The sequence below is a fragment of the Vulpes lagopus genome, chromosome 14 (genome assembly GCF_018345385.1).
Source record: "Vulpes lagopus strain Blue_001 chromosome 14, ASM1834538v1, whole genome shotgun sequence".
Classification (NCBI taxonomy): domain Eukaryota; kingdom Metazoa; phylum Chordata; class Mammalia; order Carnivora; family Canidae; genus Vulpes; species Vulpes lagopus.
The window spans coordinates 26,656,165-26,672,397 of record NC_054837.1 but is presented as its reverse complement, the minus strand read 5'-3'; the positions used below and the strand labels follow the sequence as shown (position 1 = coordinate 26,672,397).

The 16,233-nt window shown below is 39.7% G+C and overlaps 1 protein-coding gene across 3 annotated transcripts in view; it reads left to right on the top strand.

Moving 5' to 3' along the window:
• Positions 1–15,802, top strand: part of PTPN11 (protein tyrosine phosphatase non-receptor type 11) — an 84,411-nt gene extending 68,609 nt beyond the window's left edge. For 2 of the 3 annotated variants that reach the window (XM_041728898.1, XM_041728900.1), the window contains exons 14-16: positions 9,050–9,162; positions 10,967–11,064; positions 11,767–15,802. In XM_041728898.1, the coding sequence (XP_041584832.1) occupies positions 9,050–9,162; positions 10,967–11,036 (183 nt within the window). In that variant the 3' untranslated portion in view covers positions 11,037–11,064; positions 11,767–15,802. Of the gene's footprint in view, positions 1–9,049; positions 9,163–10,966; positions 11,069–11,766 lie in introns of all 3 variants that reach the window. The other variant, XM_041728899.1, reaches the window with a different exon arrangement.
• The last annotated feature ends 431 nt before the right edge of the window (positions 15,803–16,233 follow it).

Below are 16,233 nucleotides of genomic sequence, written 5' to 3'. Positions count from 1 at the left end.
TCAGGGGTGTTGAGCCTGGGGAAGGAAGCAGGAAGTAGTGCTGGTGCTGGGAGGAGGCGAAGCAGAAATAGGTGGGCGACCAGGGGAGGGTGCAAATGAGGCGAGTTTGAGAAAATTCTCAAGTTTTTATAAAAGATTCTTCCCACACTCTGCCATTTGCTTGAAGGTAGATTTGTTTGTTAACTTCCAGTTGTAGCATTATTTTTTTTTTAATTTGCAAAAACAGTGTACGTAATTCCCTTCACCTTGTTAACATGTTAGCATACTTTATCATTCATTTGTATTTTCTCTCTTTATATACATTTATGTAATTTTAAAAATGAAGTGTTCATAAGTTGCAAATATCTGTGCCCCTTTACCTCTTAATATTTTGACCTATGTATGTCAAAATGTGTATGTCCTAAAAATACAGACATTCTCTTGTTTAACCATAGTAAAATGATAGAACCAGGGAATTAACATTGATATGGCACTTATCAATATAGACCATATTCAAATTTTACCAGTTTGTCCTATCTTTCAGTGGTCCAGGGCCCCCTGGTACATTTGGCTGTCATGTATCTTTACTTTCATCTGGAACAGTTTCTCAATCTTTATCTTTTTTTGTTTGTTTTTAAAGATTTTTTACTTCTTTATTCATGAAAGAGAGAGAGAGGCAGAGACATAGGCAGAGGGAGAAGCAGGCTCCTCACAGGGAGCCCAATGCGAGACTGGATCCCTGGACTGGGATCACGCCCTGAGCCAAAGGCAGACGCTCAACCACTGAGCCACCCAGGCGTCCCTCAGTCTCTTATCTTCTGTGACCTTGCATTTTCGAAGAGTTCAGGCCAGTTATTTGATAGAATGCCCCTAGTGTGGATTTGTGTGATGTGCTCTCTTGATTAGAATCAGGTCGTGTGTTTTTGACAGGGCTGTCACGGAAGTCATGTTGCATCCTGATACCTCACGTCAGGAGCACTTCTGTTGATGCATTTCATACCTGGCAGCGTTCTGACCTCTTAAGGTGTTATCTGTCACATTTCTCCACTGTACAGTAACGATTTCCCCTTTTTAAATTAATATCTTATAGGAAAATGTTTGAGACTATATAAATAACCTATTTTCCATAATACGTTTTGCCTACTGATTTTGCATGTATTCACTATTCTTGCCTGGAAAAATAACTACTGCAACATCTGCCCAGTGGTGATTTCCTACTTCCTAATTCCCTTTTCATTCATTAGTTTGGAGCCTACTCTAAGGAAGAGCTTTCTCTTTTCATTCATTCATTCATTCATTAATTCATTCATTCATGTCAGAATGGGTGATAATCCATTTCTAGTATTTATTTTGTTCCTTAAATTGTCCCAAATTTGGCTAGTGGGAACCTGTTCAAAATGGTTCTTATCCTTTTGATAGTTCCCATTTTTGAGTACTTCATTACACTTTTTTTAAATTAAGTTTTTTAAATTAAGTTTTTATTTAAATTCCAGTTAGTTAACATACACTGTAATATTAGTTTCAGGTGTAGAATTTACTGATTCAGCACTTACATACAACACCTGGTACTCATCACGACAAGTGCACTCCTTCATCCCCATTACCTAGTTCACCCTCCCTGTGACCATTGGTGTATTCTCTGTAGTTAAGAGTCTGTTCCTTAGTTTGCCAAACTACGCCTTGCATGCACCCCCTCCCCTGTAATTGTTTGTTTAGTTTCTTACTGCCTTACACTTTTGGACACCAGAATATGAAGTCTCATATTGTACTTTCCCAGCTATTTTTCATAGGAGCCCTGATTTTCACAGGAGCCTCTTTATTGTAGAGTGGTATTTTGAAGCCAAGAGCTGGGTACTGGCTGTATTTATTTGTACTGGTATAGGATTATTTGTATGGCTAAATAGCCAATTAATTACTGCTTTAATTGTTCAATTGTTGAGCTTTTGCTGTATAACCTCATATTTATATGGGGTTTATATATTATGTGAGAAATAGATATATATATGCACGCTTCTTCTCCAGTAGCTTTTTAAAAATACACTTTAAAAAAAATACACTTTATTTTGGAATAATATTTAGACTTCTAGAAAAGTTGCAAAGATAATGTTAAGAGTTCCTTTGGGTGCTTCATCCAATTTCCCGTAATGTAAATATCTTGCATAACCGTAATACCTTTATCAAAACTAAATAATCCCAATAAATTGCTGGTGACTGCACTCTAGAATTTATTCAGATTTCACCAGTTTCCCCATAAATATCCTTTTTTGTTCTAGGATCCTATCCAGGATCCCACATTGAGTTTAGTGTCCCTTCTGGTCTGTAATAGTTTCTTAGTCTTTGCTTGTTTTTCATGAACCATGACACTTGAAGAGTGCTAGTCAGATATCTTGTAGAGTGTTCCTCAGTTTGGGTTTATCTGATTATTTCTTGTTTGACTGGGGTAGTGGATTTTTGGGTAGAGTACCAGCAAGGTGATTTGTGAGGTACCCCTCTCATCACTCAAGGGGCACCTGATAGCAACAACATGGCCTAGGGATATTAAACTTTCATCACCTGGCTAAGGTGCCAGATTTCTCTTACTGTAACGACTCCCTGTCCTTACTTTGTTCTTTGAAGTAAGTCATTTAGTATAGATCATACCCAAAGGAAGGGGAATTAAGCTCCATCTTCTGGAATGAGTAGTTTCCATGTAACTTATTTAGAATTCCTTTGTAAGGAAGATTTGTCTCTTCTCTCTGTTTGTTTATTCAGTTTTTTCTTTTTTCTTTATGAGAGACAGTCCATGTTTGTATATGTGTGTAAGTGGGGTGTGAGGGGTGGAGGCGAGGCCGAGGGAGAGAAAGAATCTTAAGCAGGCTCCTTGCCACACACAGAATGTGACATGGGGCTTGATCTCATGACCCCGAGATCATGACCTGAGCCCAAATCAAGAGTTGGACCCTTAATTGACTGAGCCACCCAGGTGCCCGTATTTATCTAGTTATTTCTTTATATCTTAATAGATTCATGTATATTTATTTTATACTTGGGGTAATAATCCAATATTATGCTATTTGTTGCTCAAATTGTTGCAGCTTTGGCCATTGGGAGCATTTTCAGGTTGCCTCCTGTGTCCCTTTTGCATGTTTGTAGACTTTTGCTCCTGTGCACTTGCTTACTTTCTGGCATGCAAGATGCTCCAGGCTCATCTTATATCTTCCCTGTCCCAGCCTTTGCATTGGTCATTTTTCTATGGAGCCCTGGTTCTGTTTATTAAAGACAAGTATTTAAAATTAAAGTTTGGGTGTTGGGTATGCTTGTTGCTACTGGGTATTACTGCTTCTGGGTCCCCTCAATGGACAGTGTTAGGAAATGATGTCTGTGTACTAATGCGTGTCCACATGCATCAATAACGTGTATCTATATAAGCTAAACCTCAGTTCCTGTTGATGTCTCGCTCTCAGTACCACAAGGCTCAGTCTAGCCTTCCCATTGCTAATTTGTAACTTCTCTAACTCGGAGAAACCTGGCTCCCATGATCTACAATTTACTCATTTGTTTACCCCTAGTATACATGTGAAATGGTTTCAGAGAGATCTGTGTCCCTATGAGAATCAAATTTACCATGTGGGCAACTCTTGTTGGAAGGAAATAATTCCACATTCCACAGCAAGCGTCCTTGAACTGCTGTGTAAAGGCTTTAGGTGGTATGATCTGAGTGAATCATTGTAGGACAGAAGTTATCTTTAAAAATTCTGTAATCAGGGGCACCTGGGTGGCTCAGTGGTTGAGTGTCTTCCTTTGGCTCAGGGCATGATCCCGGAGTCCTGGGATTGAGTCCCACATTGGGCTCCCTGTGGGGAGCCTGCCTCTCCCTCTGCCTATGTCTCTGCCTCTCTCTCTGTGTCTTTCATGAATAGATAAATAAAAAATACATATGTATTTTTAAAGATTTTATTTATTTATTTGTAAGAGACGAGAGAGAGAGAGGCAGAGGCAGATGGAGAAACAGGCTTTCTGTGAAGCAGGGAGCCCAATGCAAGAGTCAATCCCAGAATCCCGAGATCACAACCCAAGCTGAAGGGAGACCCTTAACCTACTGGGCCACCCAAAGTGCCCTTGGTGTTATTCCTGTAAGAAATATTTGGGAGCACATGAGTGGCTCAGTCGATTAAACATTTGACTTCATCTCAGGTCTTGATCTCAGAGTCCTGGGGTTGGGCTCCACACTCAACAGGGAGTCTAATTCTCTCTCTCCCTCTGCCCTTCCCCCTGCTCGTGTGTTCTCTCTCTCTCTCTCTCTCTCTCTTTCTCCCTCATATAAATAAATAAAATTAAAAAAAAAGAGAAATATTTGGGTGCCTTTTGTGTTCCAGACACTGAATAGATGCTGAGGATGTAATAGAAGAAGACAGACATAGCTATTGCCTTAATGGAACTCTAATTCCACCATGTACAAAGTTTGAGTTACTATGAGGCCCTTGTCTACATTTGTTCCAAGTCTTTTATTCATTTCCCTGGACTTGTGCTTTTCACATATCTTCCTAAGTTCCTTGGTCCAATCAAAAGGCTCTTTTACATTTATTCATTCATTCCCACATTAATTAAAGTAAGTTATACTGGGTGCCAGGCACTGTGCTGGGGGTATAAGTGATGATATTCCTGATATGGAAAGAAATCTGTGTGGTTGGACTGGAAGTTGGTGAGAGGGGCAGGGGATGTCATAGGTGGGATTGGGAAAGTAAGCAGAAACCTGATTTTTAGGGGGTATGGCTTGCAGGCCATATTAAAGATTTTAGGCTTTATCCCAAGGGAAATGGGATATCACTGAGGATTCTGAAGCAGGAGAGTGACATAAAAAGATCCTCACTTTGAAAAGAGGGTGAGGAGTGAGTGGGCTCTGGGGTCAAGCAGAGGTGACCAGCGTAGGTAAGGATTGATAGCAGTTTGGACAGGACGAGAGGGCTAATGGTGAGCACAGCGAGAAGCAGAACTAGTAATCATCTCATTTTGTGATGAGATGTAGTGGGGAATCAAGGTGTTTGTAATCGTGATGTCTGAACCCAGAGTATCCTGCCCAAGTAGTATTGTTGCTCCGGAACCTAGATAAGAGCATTTTCTTCTCATTTCCTTTCCTTTCCCTTCACTTCCCTCCCCTTCCTCCCCATCCCCTCCCCTTTTCTTTTCTTTTTTCGTGGGGGTGCAGAGGGAGAGGAGAGAGAGGATCTTAATCGGGCTTCACACCCAGCACAGAGCCTGATGTCACGATCTCATGACCCTCAGATTGTAATCTAAGCCGAAATCAAGTTGGGACGCTTAAATGAGTGAGCCACCAAGGTGCCCCAAGAGCATTTTCATTTGACACTTTCTTCCTACTCTTGGCTTTTGGGCTTTTCTTTCTGTCTTTTTTTTTTTTTTTTTTCTGATTAATATATGCTTTATTTTTTAGTCTTAATTTTTTTTTTTTTTTGAAGTAATCTCTATGCCCAGCATGGGACTCAAACTCATGACCCCGAGATCAAGAGTTGCATGCTCTACTAACTGAAAAAAGCCACGCACCCCAGGCTTTTTTGTAATTTAAAGTTTAGAAATGGACTGGAGTTACTTCATATGGCAAGATATTTAATGCCAGATGATTTTAGAGACTTATGGTTGGACCCTCCTCTCAACCTTGACTGTTGGCAAGGCTCTAAGATTTATTATAAATATTACAAAAGGTTTGGTAACTCTGCTTTGTCCTTGAATTCAGGAGGATAGATCAATTTCAGACCATTATTTTAGGGCTCTGTAACAAATCTCCCTTCACCCCTCCCTATGAAAACAACCCCTATCCCCTGAGATTTTTTCTTGTTCTATAAGGACAGCCTGGGCTGTCATAGTACTGAGAAATAAACTCCTCTAATTTGTAGATCGGTTTTATTTCTTGTTCTTTCTAAATAAGCTAAGAAGCTCCAACATTTTTATGCTTTTTCTTGAGCCATTTAGTTCATTGAAATAATTCCTGTCCCATTTGTATTAATTGTTCCCTGTTAGAAAATTCTTTTGTAATTGCTTTATGTAGAAATATTTAATAGGGAAGGAAAAATGAGGGTTGCTGTTCAGTGGATCTAGAGTTTCAGTTATGTAAGGTGAAAAAGTTCTAGAGATCTGCACAATGATATCATATACTTGACAGTATTGTAGTGTATACTCAAAATTTTGTCAAGAGCCTGTGTCTCATGTTATCTGTTGTTTTTCTTCTAACAACAATTTTTTAAAAAGTGTTGAGTAGAAAGCAAGCTTATGCTTCAACTTACTGGTTGTATATTTCAAATTTTTATTTAAAAAAAGAGTTAATTTTAAGTTATTTTAAGGAGGCTCCATACCCAGTGTGGATCCCAACACAGGGCTTGAACTCAAAACCCTAAGATCAAGACCTGAACTGAAACCAAGAGTTGGATGCCCAGCTATCCAGAATAAGTTTTAAAATAAGTGATGTTCTTAGCCAGGTCTTCCACTTAATATTTCATTTTAAATCCTGTCTTTTAAGAAATTGTTTCTTGTGTATTTCAGTGCTAAAAACCTGTGGCTGCTTTTCAAGGCCATTAGATTTTTAAGAACAGTTGTTCAGAACATTAAAATATTCTGTAGAGTAAACAAAACAGTTTCTCTTTGGATTTCATTTTTGCAGCTTCTTTCCTAGACTCTTAAGTTCTGTGATGGCTAGTTAACAAATTGGCTGGGCTGCTTTAACAGAGTTGAAATAATAGGGGCTTCAACAAAATAGAAGCTCATTTCTCTTCTAACATAAAAATCCAAGTTGGCAGGCAATTTGGGGAGAAAGTGGGCAGCTCCGCTCCATGGGGTCATCTGGGGATCCAGGCATTCTGTATCTTGTCCCCCAATTGTCCTTTCGGATGTTTCCTTTTCTACATGGTTACAGACAGCACAAGGAAGCAGACAGCAAGCAGCTAGCTGCCTGTTAATGTCAAGCTTTTTCTATGAAGAGTCAGACAATGAATCTTTTAGGCTGTCCAGCATCCTTAATATTTTGTTCTCATGTTCACATATGGTAGCAGTTGCTTTATAATTTATAGGTTGGAGTTGTAACAACTCTTGTTGTATGTGAAATAAGATTTTCTACTTTTTATTCGCTGTTGTTTTTGGGGTGAGTTTTGAGTAAGGAGAGGAAGGAGAAACTTCAGTGGATTTAAATTTATTTAATGTTTCATTTGAAAAAAATGTAAAATACTACTAGTACTATACCTGTTGTCGATCATTTTATTTTGTTACATTTCTTCCAAGTTTTTTCCCCTTTTTAAAATTAATTAAACTAATCCCTGCACCCAAGATCAAGAGGCACACACCCTTCCAAGAGAGCCAGCCAGGTACCCCTCTTTTTCCTTTTATAACAGCAATCGAATGTGGCAGTTACAGCTGTCAGCCCCAGGTACAACCCTTATTTCTACCCTTGGAGCCCCAGGGCAATTGCTTGGCTTGCAATCTTTTTTTTTTTTTAAGATTTTATTCGTTTATTTAAGACAGAGAGAGTATGAGCAGGGAAGGGGCAGAGAGGGAGGGAGAGGCAGAATTCCTGCTGAGTGAGGAGCCTGATTCACCCCAGGATTCTCGCTAGGATCATGAGCCAAAGTCAGAGGCTCAAGCGAGCCTGAGCTACCCAGGTGCCCCTGCTTGCACTCTTTTTTATATTTTAAAATAAAAATACCAAAAATTGGGACACCTGGGTGGCTCAGCGGTTGAGCATCTGCCTTCGGCTCAGGGCGTGACCCTGGAATCCTGGGATCAAGTCCCACATCTGGCTCCCTGCATGGAGCCTGCTTCTCCCTCTGCCTATGTCTCTGCCTCTTTCTATGTCTCTCATGAATAAATAAATAAAATCTTTTAAAAAACCCCAATAATCTACACATAATAGATAACATTATTGTATGTGTTTAGAATGTTCAGCCTGTATCATACTGTTTTATTCTATAATTTGTGTTTTTCCACTTAACATTGATTATGAAGCCTTTTTTGAGACACAATCTCTCATGTTGTTCCTCCTCACTATTGCATATTACTTCATGATATGAATACATCACATTGATTCCTTCCCTGGGTATAAACACTATTAAGAATAACATGTCATCAGACATCCTTTTACAGCTCTTTTAGGCTCCTGTGTATGAGTTTCTCAAGAAGCAAATGTTCAAGGTTGTAGAATATAGTTTTATTATTACTAGATACTAACTGGTTAGTACTGTGAGTTCTGACCAGTAGTGCACTAATTTACCCTCTCACCAGCCATGAATGGAAGTCACTGCTGTACGTCAGTGTTTCAAAAAAGGGTATGTGGATACCCTTTCTAATATTTGCTAGTTTTCTGGAATAATCCTAGAATGATGGCAACATTATATAATGATGATTGGTGGGTTAGATTTTCAGAATTGGTTATTTTTAGGTGAAATTAGGAGTGAAGAGTGATAAATCATATAACTGGGACTCCTACTAAATATATAGTTAGTTCACTCTGCATCTAAGAGGAGATTACATTCTACTGGTTTTCTTTGCCAAGTTTTTTTTCCCCAAAAAAGTATCATTAGAGCCAAAAATGAAGTTATAAAGGTGCTAGGGTCTTTTCTGGGGTGGAGGTGGGAGGCAGGGAAGATATAATAAAGCATATTACTGTTTCTGTTAAGAGTACTACCATCTTTTGTACCTGTGTGCTATTTTTACTTGGAGTGAATTTATTTCTGGAGCTCTTTTCCCAACTGTTTATCTGAGAATCATTAAATGTGTTGCAAGTGAATTATGAAATGATTAGATGTTAATGTAGCAAAGAAAGTGAGAATTCTCTTTTAGCTCAGAAATAGATACATTTGGTTTAATACAGTAAGTTGTTAGTGCATGACTCTGCTTTTGAATTGCATGGTTCAAAAGTACTTTTTCACTTTTACATTGAGGAGGTGAATTCCCTAACATTTGATCAACGTATTATTTAGGGTCCAACCTTTCTGTCTGCCTATGTGTCCGTCGCTCTTTGGTGAAATGCCTTCTTTGCTTCTTTTTCCCTTAAAAAAATCCAATTCCTCATATATCAATCTTCACCTTTCAGAAAAGCAAGAGGAAAGGGCATGAATATACAAATATTAAGTATTCTCTAACGGACCAGACAAGTGGAGATCAGAGTCCCCTCCCGCCTTGTACCCCAACACCATCTTGTGCAGAGTAAGTAGTAATGAAGGAAATTCTTTCTACCTGAACACGGTCCTATAGAAAAGCTTAAAAAACAACAGGTCTTGGCAGCACAAGCCTGTCATTGTTGCCCAGCTGATTAGCAAACGAGTCAGTGGCTTTCTAAACTAAATTTTAATTTACCTCAACCGAAGGCTAATTGGTACACTAGCTATGATTATGTGAGGTTATAAGTATATCAAGTAGTGGTTCTCTACGAAGAATCTAATTTTTCTTTTTATGCAGTGGGGATAACATCTGTTATTAATGATACACAACAAAGGTAGGTATTTTTGGCCTTTTGATGTGTAAGATTCTTTGCTAAGTAAAAATAGATCAATTGACCACTAATGTCTCAACACTGTCAGGATCTGCTGATTTTCCAGTCAACACACAACAGAAATCTACTGGGCCTTTAAGCCAAGAGTCTGTAAACTACAGCCTCCAGGCCAAATTCCAGCCATGGCCTGTTTTTGTACAGATCATGAATGATTTTTATGGGGCTATATATTTTTTAAAAAAACACCAGCACAAAGAATATTATGTACCAGAGACTGAGTGTGGCCTGCAGAGATTAAATTATTTACCTTCTGATCCTTTATAGAAAAACTTTGCCATCCCCTTGTTTAAGCTAAAACATGCATTAGGAAAACATTTGTTAAATTGATTATGTGAACAGCAGTTGTAAATCGTTGCTTTTCTATAAATTCTAAGGTAGTCTTTGGTATAACATTTACTTTTTTATTTTCCCCCATGAGTCTTATCTCTGTTTGCTTCTGATGTGGATTTTTAAACCCCTGCTGACTTTAATACTCTATATAAACGTTTTAGATAACAAATATGGCACTTATATTTACATTTGGTTTCTAGTTAATGTTGAAATGAAATTATACAGCAGAAGTATTCTTTCCACCAAGTTGCTTTTTCCTCCTGCCTGCTTTTTCCTTTCCCAGTGGACTAATGGGTAAAGTTGATATTTTAAATTGCTATCTGCAGTAATTTGCCATGGCAGCTGCATATCAGGGCTTTCCCCGAATATTGAATATCTGACGACTCCCTTCTTGGTGGTGGCCTATACCCTGTGCAGGGTGTCACCCAGGATACCCCAGACCCTGAGGCCTTTCTGCCCATTTTGTCTTGTCCCTATTGGGTTGGCATTGATGGCTGCTGGGTACCCTGTCCCCCTAGAGAGCTCTGATCTCCACTCCCTGCTCATCAGAATGGAGTCTGGCCTCTGATGCATTCACTGGACCTTTGTCTCAGGGCCCTAAAGCACCATGGAGCTTCACACTCATTTTTGCCCTTCATGTAGCTGGATTCAGAGCCAAATGGGCCTTTAGGCCCTGCCTCACTGCTCCTGCCCTTTCCTTTCCTGGACCTCTTGCTCACTTGGAAAGAATACCTAGCCTTTCTACATGCTCACGTCTCACCCTGCTTCAGGGTCTTACTCAAAGTCCTCATTGTCTAGGCCTCCTTGGCTCTGCCCACCAGAAAAAAACAGCTCACTTTCCTCCAACCCCAGAGAGCTTAGGGACTTAAGGCTCTTATTCCACTTTTAGGTTGATACTGCTGTACGTTTATGTTTTACAGCTCGTCCCAGAACTGTAATTCTTACAGGCTGTGTCTGCATCATATCGGGCCCTCCAAGAATGGAGTGTGTACTTTATAAATACTGTGCAAGCTTGGTCAGCATGGTCTGTGTGTTTTTATTCATGTATTTATTCTTTCTGTCTTTCTCTCTTTCCTTCCTTCCTTCCTTCCTACCTTCCTTCCTTCCTTCCTTCCTTTTCCTTTTCAGAATGAGAGAAGATAATGCTAGAGTCTATGAAAATGTGGGTCTGATGCAGCAGCAGAAAAGTTTCAGATGAGAACACCCACCAAGACTTCAGCACAGACGTAGGTATTTAAATGGATGCGCTCACTGGTTGTTACATCATTCGTGGCACATAATTTGTGAGTGTTCTAGTGAAGTGTACCATAACTAAGTTTTACAAACCAGCCTCCTTTTTTTCTCTTCCTAAACTTTTTCTAAGTTAGATTTATCTTCAAGTTCATTAAGGATTGAAACCAAATACAGAATTCATTCTGTGAGGGGCAAAGCTGGCCCTTACTGTGGAGAGATGGTTGATATGGGTGATGAAGAGCGGGCATCACTGTTCCTTAAATTTGTATTAGAGTTGGATACCCCAGTCTGTGATGAGAGATGATCTGTGGGGACCCGGGAAGCAGAGGGATACACAGCTCCAGAGGGTTGGAGTCAGGATGCCCAAATTCTCATCCCCCTGGGCCCTCTGACTGGCTGTGTGACACAAGGCTCTGGCCTCATGGGCCTCCACCCCCTCACCTTCCACACCCCTTCCAGCTCTGTGGCTGGGAACTCTTCTCCCTGGTACGTCTCTTCCCTGTCAGTCACCTTGGTAGACAGTGACTCAGGTTGTGATATATGTTGGAAACTCACAGTTTGAATATTGCATGTTGCAATTCCCATTTTAATGGGTGGTATATTTAGAAGCTTTCAATCTACTTGAAAATGGTTTAGTGCCTTGAGAAACTTTGAGATGTGTACTCCTTAAAAATTCTAACTTATTTCTTCCCTAGATATGGACCTTTACCCTCTCCCTAAAAATGTTCAAGAACAGATGCAAGAAAGAATATGCGAGAATGAATTTGAGTTTGGAAAGCTTGTGTTGTGGACCTTTGGAGAAGCAAAATTTGAAACCATTTAAAGACCACTTTATTCTAACTCAACAATACCTGATTACCAATTACTCATTTCCTCAGATAAGAAGAAATCATCTCTACAATGTAGACAGTGTTATATTTTATAGAATTTTATTTTAAATTGAGGAAGCAGTTAATTGTGCTCTATATTTTACAGATGATGGTGATTCAAATTCTACTTATATTGGCATTTTCTTTTCTTTTTATAACCTTAAAAATTCAATTATTTTTCTCTTTGTGAGGGATAACGGCACTTTTAAGAGGAAAATGTTCTGGAAAAGGTGACAACATCCTGTGGGAGTGAGAACAGTTTCATTTATCATTGTTTATCCAGTAGTGGATAATTCATTTGATGGCCTCATTTTTTGGCTAAGTGATAATTAAGCCAGTGCTCCAGACCGTGAGAAGTTGACTGTCTACCTTTGCATTGCCATTAAAAAATCATGGGAAAAAAAAAAGAGTCATGGAAACTTGGGAGAATAGGCGTGTTTTCTTCTTAGCAGATGACCAGTTACCTTCAGCCTGTTGGCTGAGGAGGATGTGGTGGGAAAATGTTTGTCATATTTTCTTTTCATTTGAGTAATTGTCTTGTATTTAGAAAAAAGAAATGCATCTGTGGAGAACCAACTAGAGTCGTGATTACCGATTGTTGGTGACAAACCACCCCAAAACGCAGTGGCTTGTCCTTTTTTTTCCCCTCCTCACTATTCTTCAGTCTGGGCTGGGCTCAGGTGAACTGTTTCTGTCCTCTCGCTGGTGTCACCCATTTGGTCAGCAGGTTGGCCAAAGACACTGGGATGGTTGGGCTTTTCTCTGCAGTTCCATGGGCCTCTCCTTTTCCATGTGGCTCCAGTGGCCACGAGAGCACAGTAGCTGGACTGCTTACATGGCAGCTCAGAGCCCGCAGGGTATAAAGCAGGCATGGCCAGGACTTCTTGAGACTTAAACCCAGAACTTCTACTATCCTCTGTTGATTAAAGCATCACAGGTCCAGCCCAGATTCAGGAAGAGGAGATGGCACAAGGGTGCCAAGTGGAGGTATGATTCACCGCAGGGGATGGGGGTGGGGGGCAGAGTAGTAGACTGTCAGAATCAGTGCCACAGGAAAACAGCAATAGTTAGCAGAAGTAGAAGCTGCTAGTGATGTTGGGAAATTGAAGCTGCTTTCAAGAGCTGGTGTAAGCTGGAAGTCAAACAGAGAGGGCCTTCTAGAAGCTCCCTGAACCACTTCTGCTGGCTCTGAGCATATTTTCTGAACCATCCCTTAGGGAAAGTAGTCTCGTAAGGATGGATGTGTTTCAGGGGCAGAGCATCTGAAAGCAGAACCACCTGTTGCTGTTGACCCACAGGAGGAGGTGAATGTGGTGCTTTCTCCTTGCCAGTGGTTTCAGGCTGAGGAGAAGAAGGGGCAGTCCAAACAAGGCCGCTAATCAGATTGAATTAGCAGTAGTCCATTTTTGTTTTAATCAAGCCGTAAGATTTGCTACCGTTCTACCTGAAGTGCCTTCTCCAAAGACATCCTCTTTGCCCCATGTGTTGGATCATCCTTCACTGAGTGTGTTTCAGTTAAAGTATCATTGGTTGACATTGTAAAGATCATAAAATGCATGGCAGCTTTGCTGTTAGCTTATGGTCTCCTGATGGCAGATCCTTCTTGATTTGGCTCCCGATCCAGTCCTGGTAGTACTGAGGTCTTTACCTCCCATGAAACCTTGAGGTAGTTTGAAGACTGCCTTCGCTACCATTTTCACAGACAAAATGCACATTGGTCCCCCTGCCCCCCCTCCATTGAACCTAGAATTGCTTTAGAACACAGGTATGGCCCAGAGGTAATTACCTTCTGAGAGGAAGGTCAATGACTACTGTCTTCTTGTCAAGCCTGGAAAGAAAGAGATTCCAGTTCAGTATTTGCAGCAAGGATCTTGAATCCTATTCTTTTTCATTCATTGTCACATTGAATTGTTCTTGTTTGCCTTGATTTTTTGTGGTATAGTTTAGACTCTGGACTTGGGGGGCAAAGTCTTTCACCAGCACACAAGGGTTTGATTGTACAAATATATCTGCTACATTAACGTCTCTGCCGGTAGCTTAAGATCAAGTTGTTTGGCGCTTGAAACAGAAATACCTGATCTTGGCTAGCTTTGTTTGTTACAGGACATTGATTTCATTTAGATTTCCCTCCATGAAGTCAGCAAACTATCATGTTATGTGAATTCATGCCAAGATAACATTGTGGGTGGGAGTCCCTGGGTTGCTAAGGTTTGTCATGTTTTTGGTGAAAGGTGATTGCAGGTTCTCAGATGAGGTTACTCTTCATGAGATGAAATCAGGAAGAGAGGCCGTGAAGATGTGGGGAGCTGGAGGTGCAGGTGTTAAAAAAATTGTGGAAATGAAAGTTCCAAAGAGGTGGTTTGCGAGGAGGTCAGAGTGCGTGGGGCCAGAGCAGTCAGTACTTGAATAGGTTGAATCAGGTAACCTGGCAAGTAGGTATGATAGATACAGGGATACAGTCTGCTTCTGGGCTGCTGGTAGACATTAAATTTGCACAATATCCCATAGCTGGTCGAGTATTTTAAAAATTATAAGCATAGGGTTTTATATTTGGGGTGAAGAAATTATCTGGCACATGGTATTGGGGTTTTTTGTTTTATTGTTTTTTTCTTTTTTTAAAAGCCAAATTTCAGAGTCTTAATAGTTCCCCCCCCCCCTTTGGTTAAAAAAAATAAAAAGACACCTCACCTCCAGTATGTGACCCTCCTGAAAATTATGGTCCTCTCTCCCATTGAATCAGTGACTTTTCAGATGTGGCTAAATGGGGATGAGCAAATTGATGTATGATTTACTTGGTGTTTGTACATTCTTTACATTGCCTTGTTGTTTTGGAACAGCAAAGATTATCAAGATTATTTTTAGTTTTTGTTTTGTTTTGTTTTGTTTTTACTGGGGCTCTTAAGAACTAATATAACATCCTGGGTTATTTCTAGTTCAGGGAAATGTGGAAAGGTATGCAATTGTGAAGTATTTTGTTGTAGCTTATTAGTCCATAAGGGGAATTTAGGCCGTAGACATAAGGACACACCCAGTGCAGTTTCTGTTTTCTGTTGTTGGGGGGAAAAAGTTTTCTATAGCAAGCACATGGCCTCCCTGATTTCCAGATGCCTTTATTAGGATCTGTATTAGCCCTTAATGTTGTGGAAACCTTTCTCCCTCTTCCTCTTGAAAGATAAGTTCCAAAATACAGTTTATTGTATCTTCCATCATTAAAAAGTTTGTTCTTTTTTTCACTATGGGCAGTTCACACAAGGCAAAAATATTAAACAGTTGATTTTAGTGTGTTATATAACTTTACTGTATATCAAACTAATTTCTACAAGTTTTCATCCTAAACCTCAAATCATGTAATTAATAATTTGCCTGTTTATTTATGACATAATTGTGATTCTTTTATTAATAAAAGCTAATGGAAAAGGATCCTTTATTAAGCTGATGACTAGACCTACATTTAATTTTCCTGCAGTATATGAAGTATTGTACCAGAGTATTAAAAGATATGTAATATTTTATTGATAAATCTATCCTTTAAAAGGAATACATTTTAGGATGTCATCATTTTGATGTGAATCATGTAAATGTTGATAATATGCACTGTTTATTATACATTTAGTGTTTCAAAAGATTCACTTAATTGCCTTTTTGCCCACGTATTATGTAGTCTGTTTGCAATTGTTTTTTAAAAAAATGACATGAAAAGAATAGTTTATGTAGAGAAGCATTAGTGGATGTTGTCTCCCCACCTGTATTTATGGGTGTTAGTTCAACTGCGTTGCTAGTTGCAAAGCCGTATTATCAGAGTAGACGTGTATTTGTAAACTGTATGGGAACTAAAAATTAGGAATAAAACCATTTTCTTATATTATGGTATGTCATTTACTTCATTGGAAATGTCCAGGAAAAACTGGGATTATAGGTCACTCAGCCTCTTATACTGGCCAAATGCTGACATTTAGTGGCTCTTATCTGGAAGTTAAGTCAGAATACAGAATACACGAGTCAGTTCCTCAAGCATTTATTGAGCACCCACTTTATGAATAGCTTCAGGAGACAGGCAGGGAATTCCACTTCCAAGAACTTATGAGTAAGCGACGAATAGGAAATATGTCTGTAAAACATACAGGAAGTGATCAGGAAACATACAAACCGAATGCTAGACACCACCCATGTGCTAGACTCGGGCCAAGCAGTGACTGAGACAGATAGGGGCCACCCTTGCCGCATTGATGTCCTAGGGTGAGCTGGGCCTCACAGGAGTCAGAAGGCAGAAATTCTAACTGGGACACAGCACTG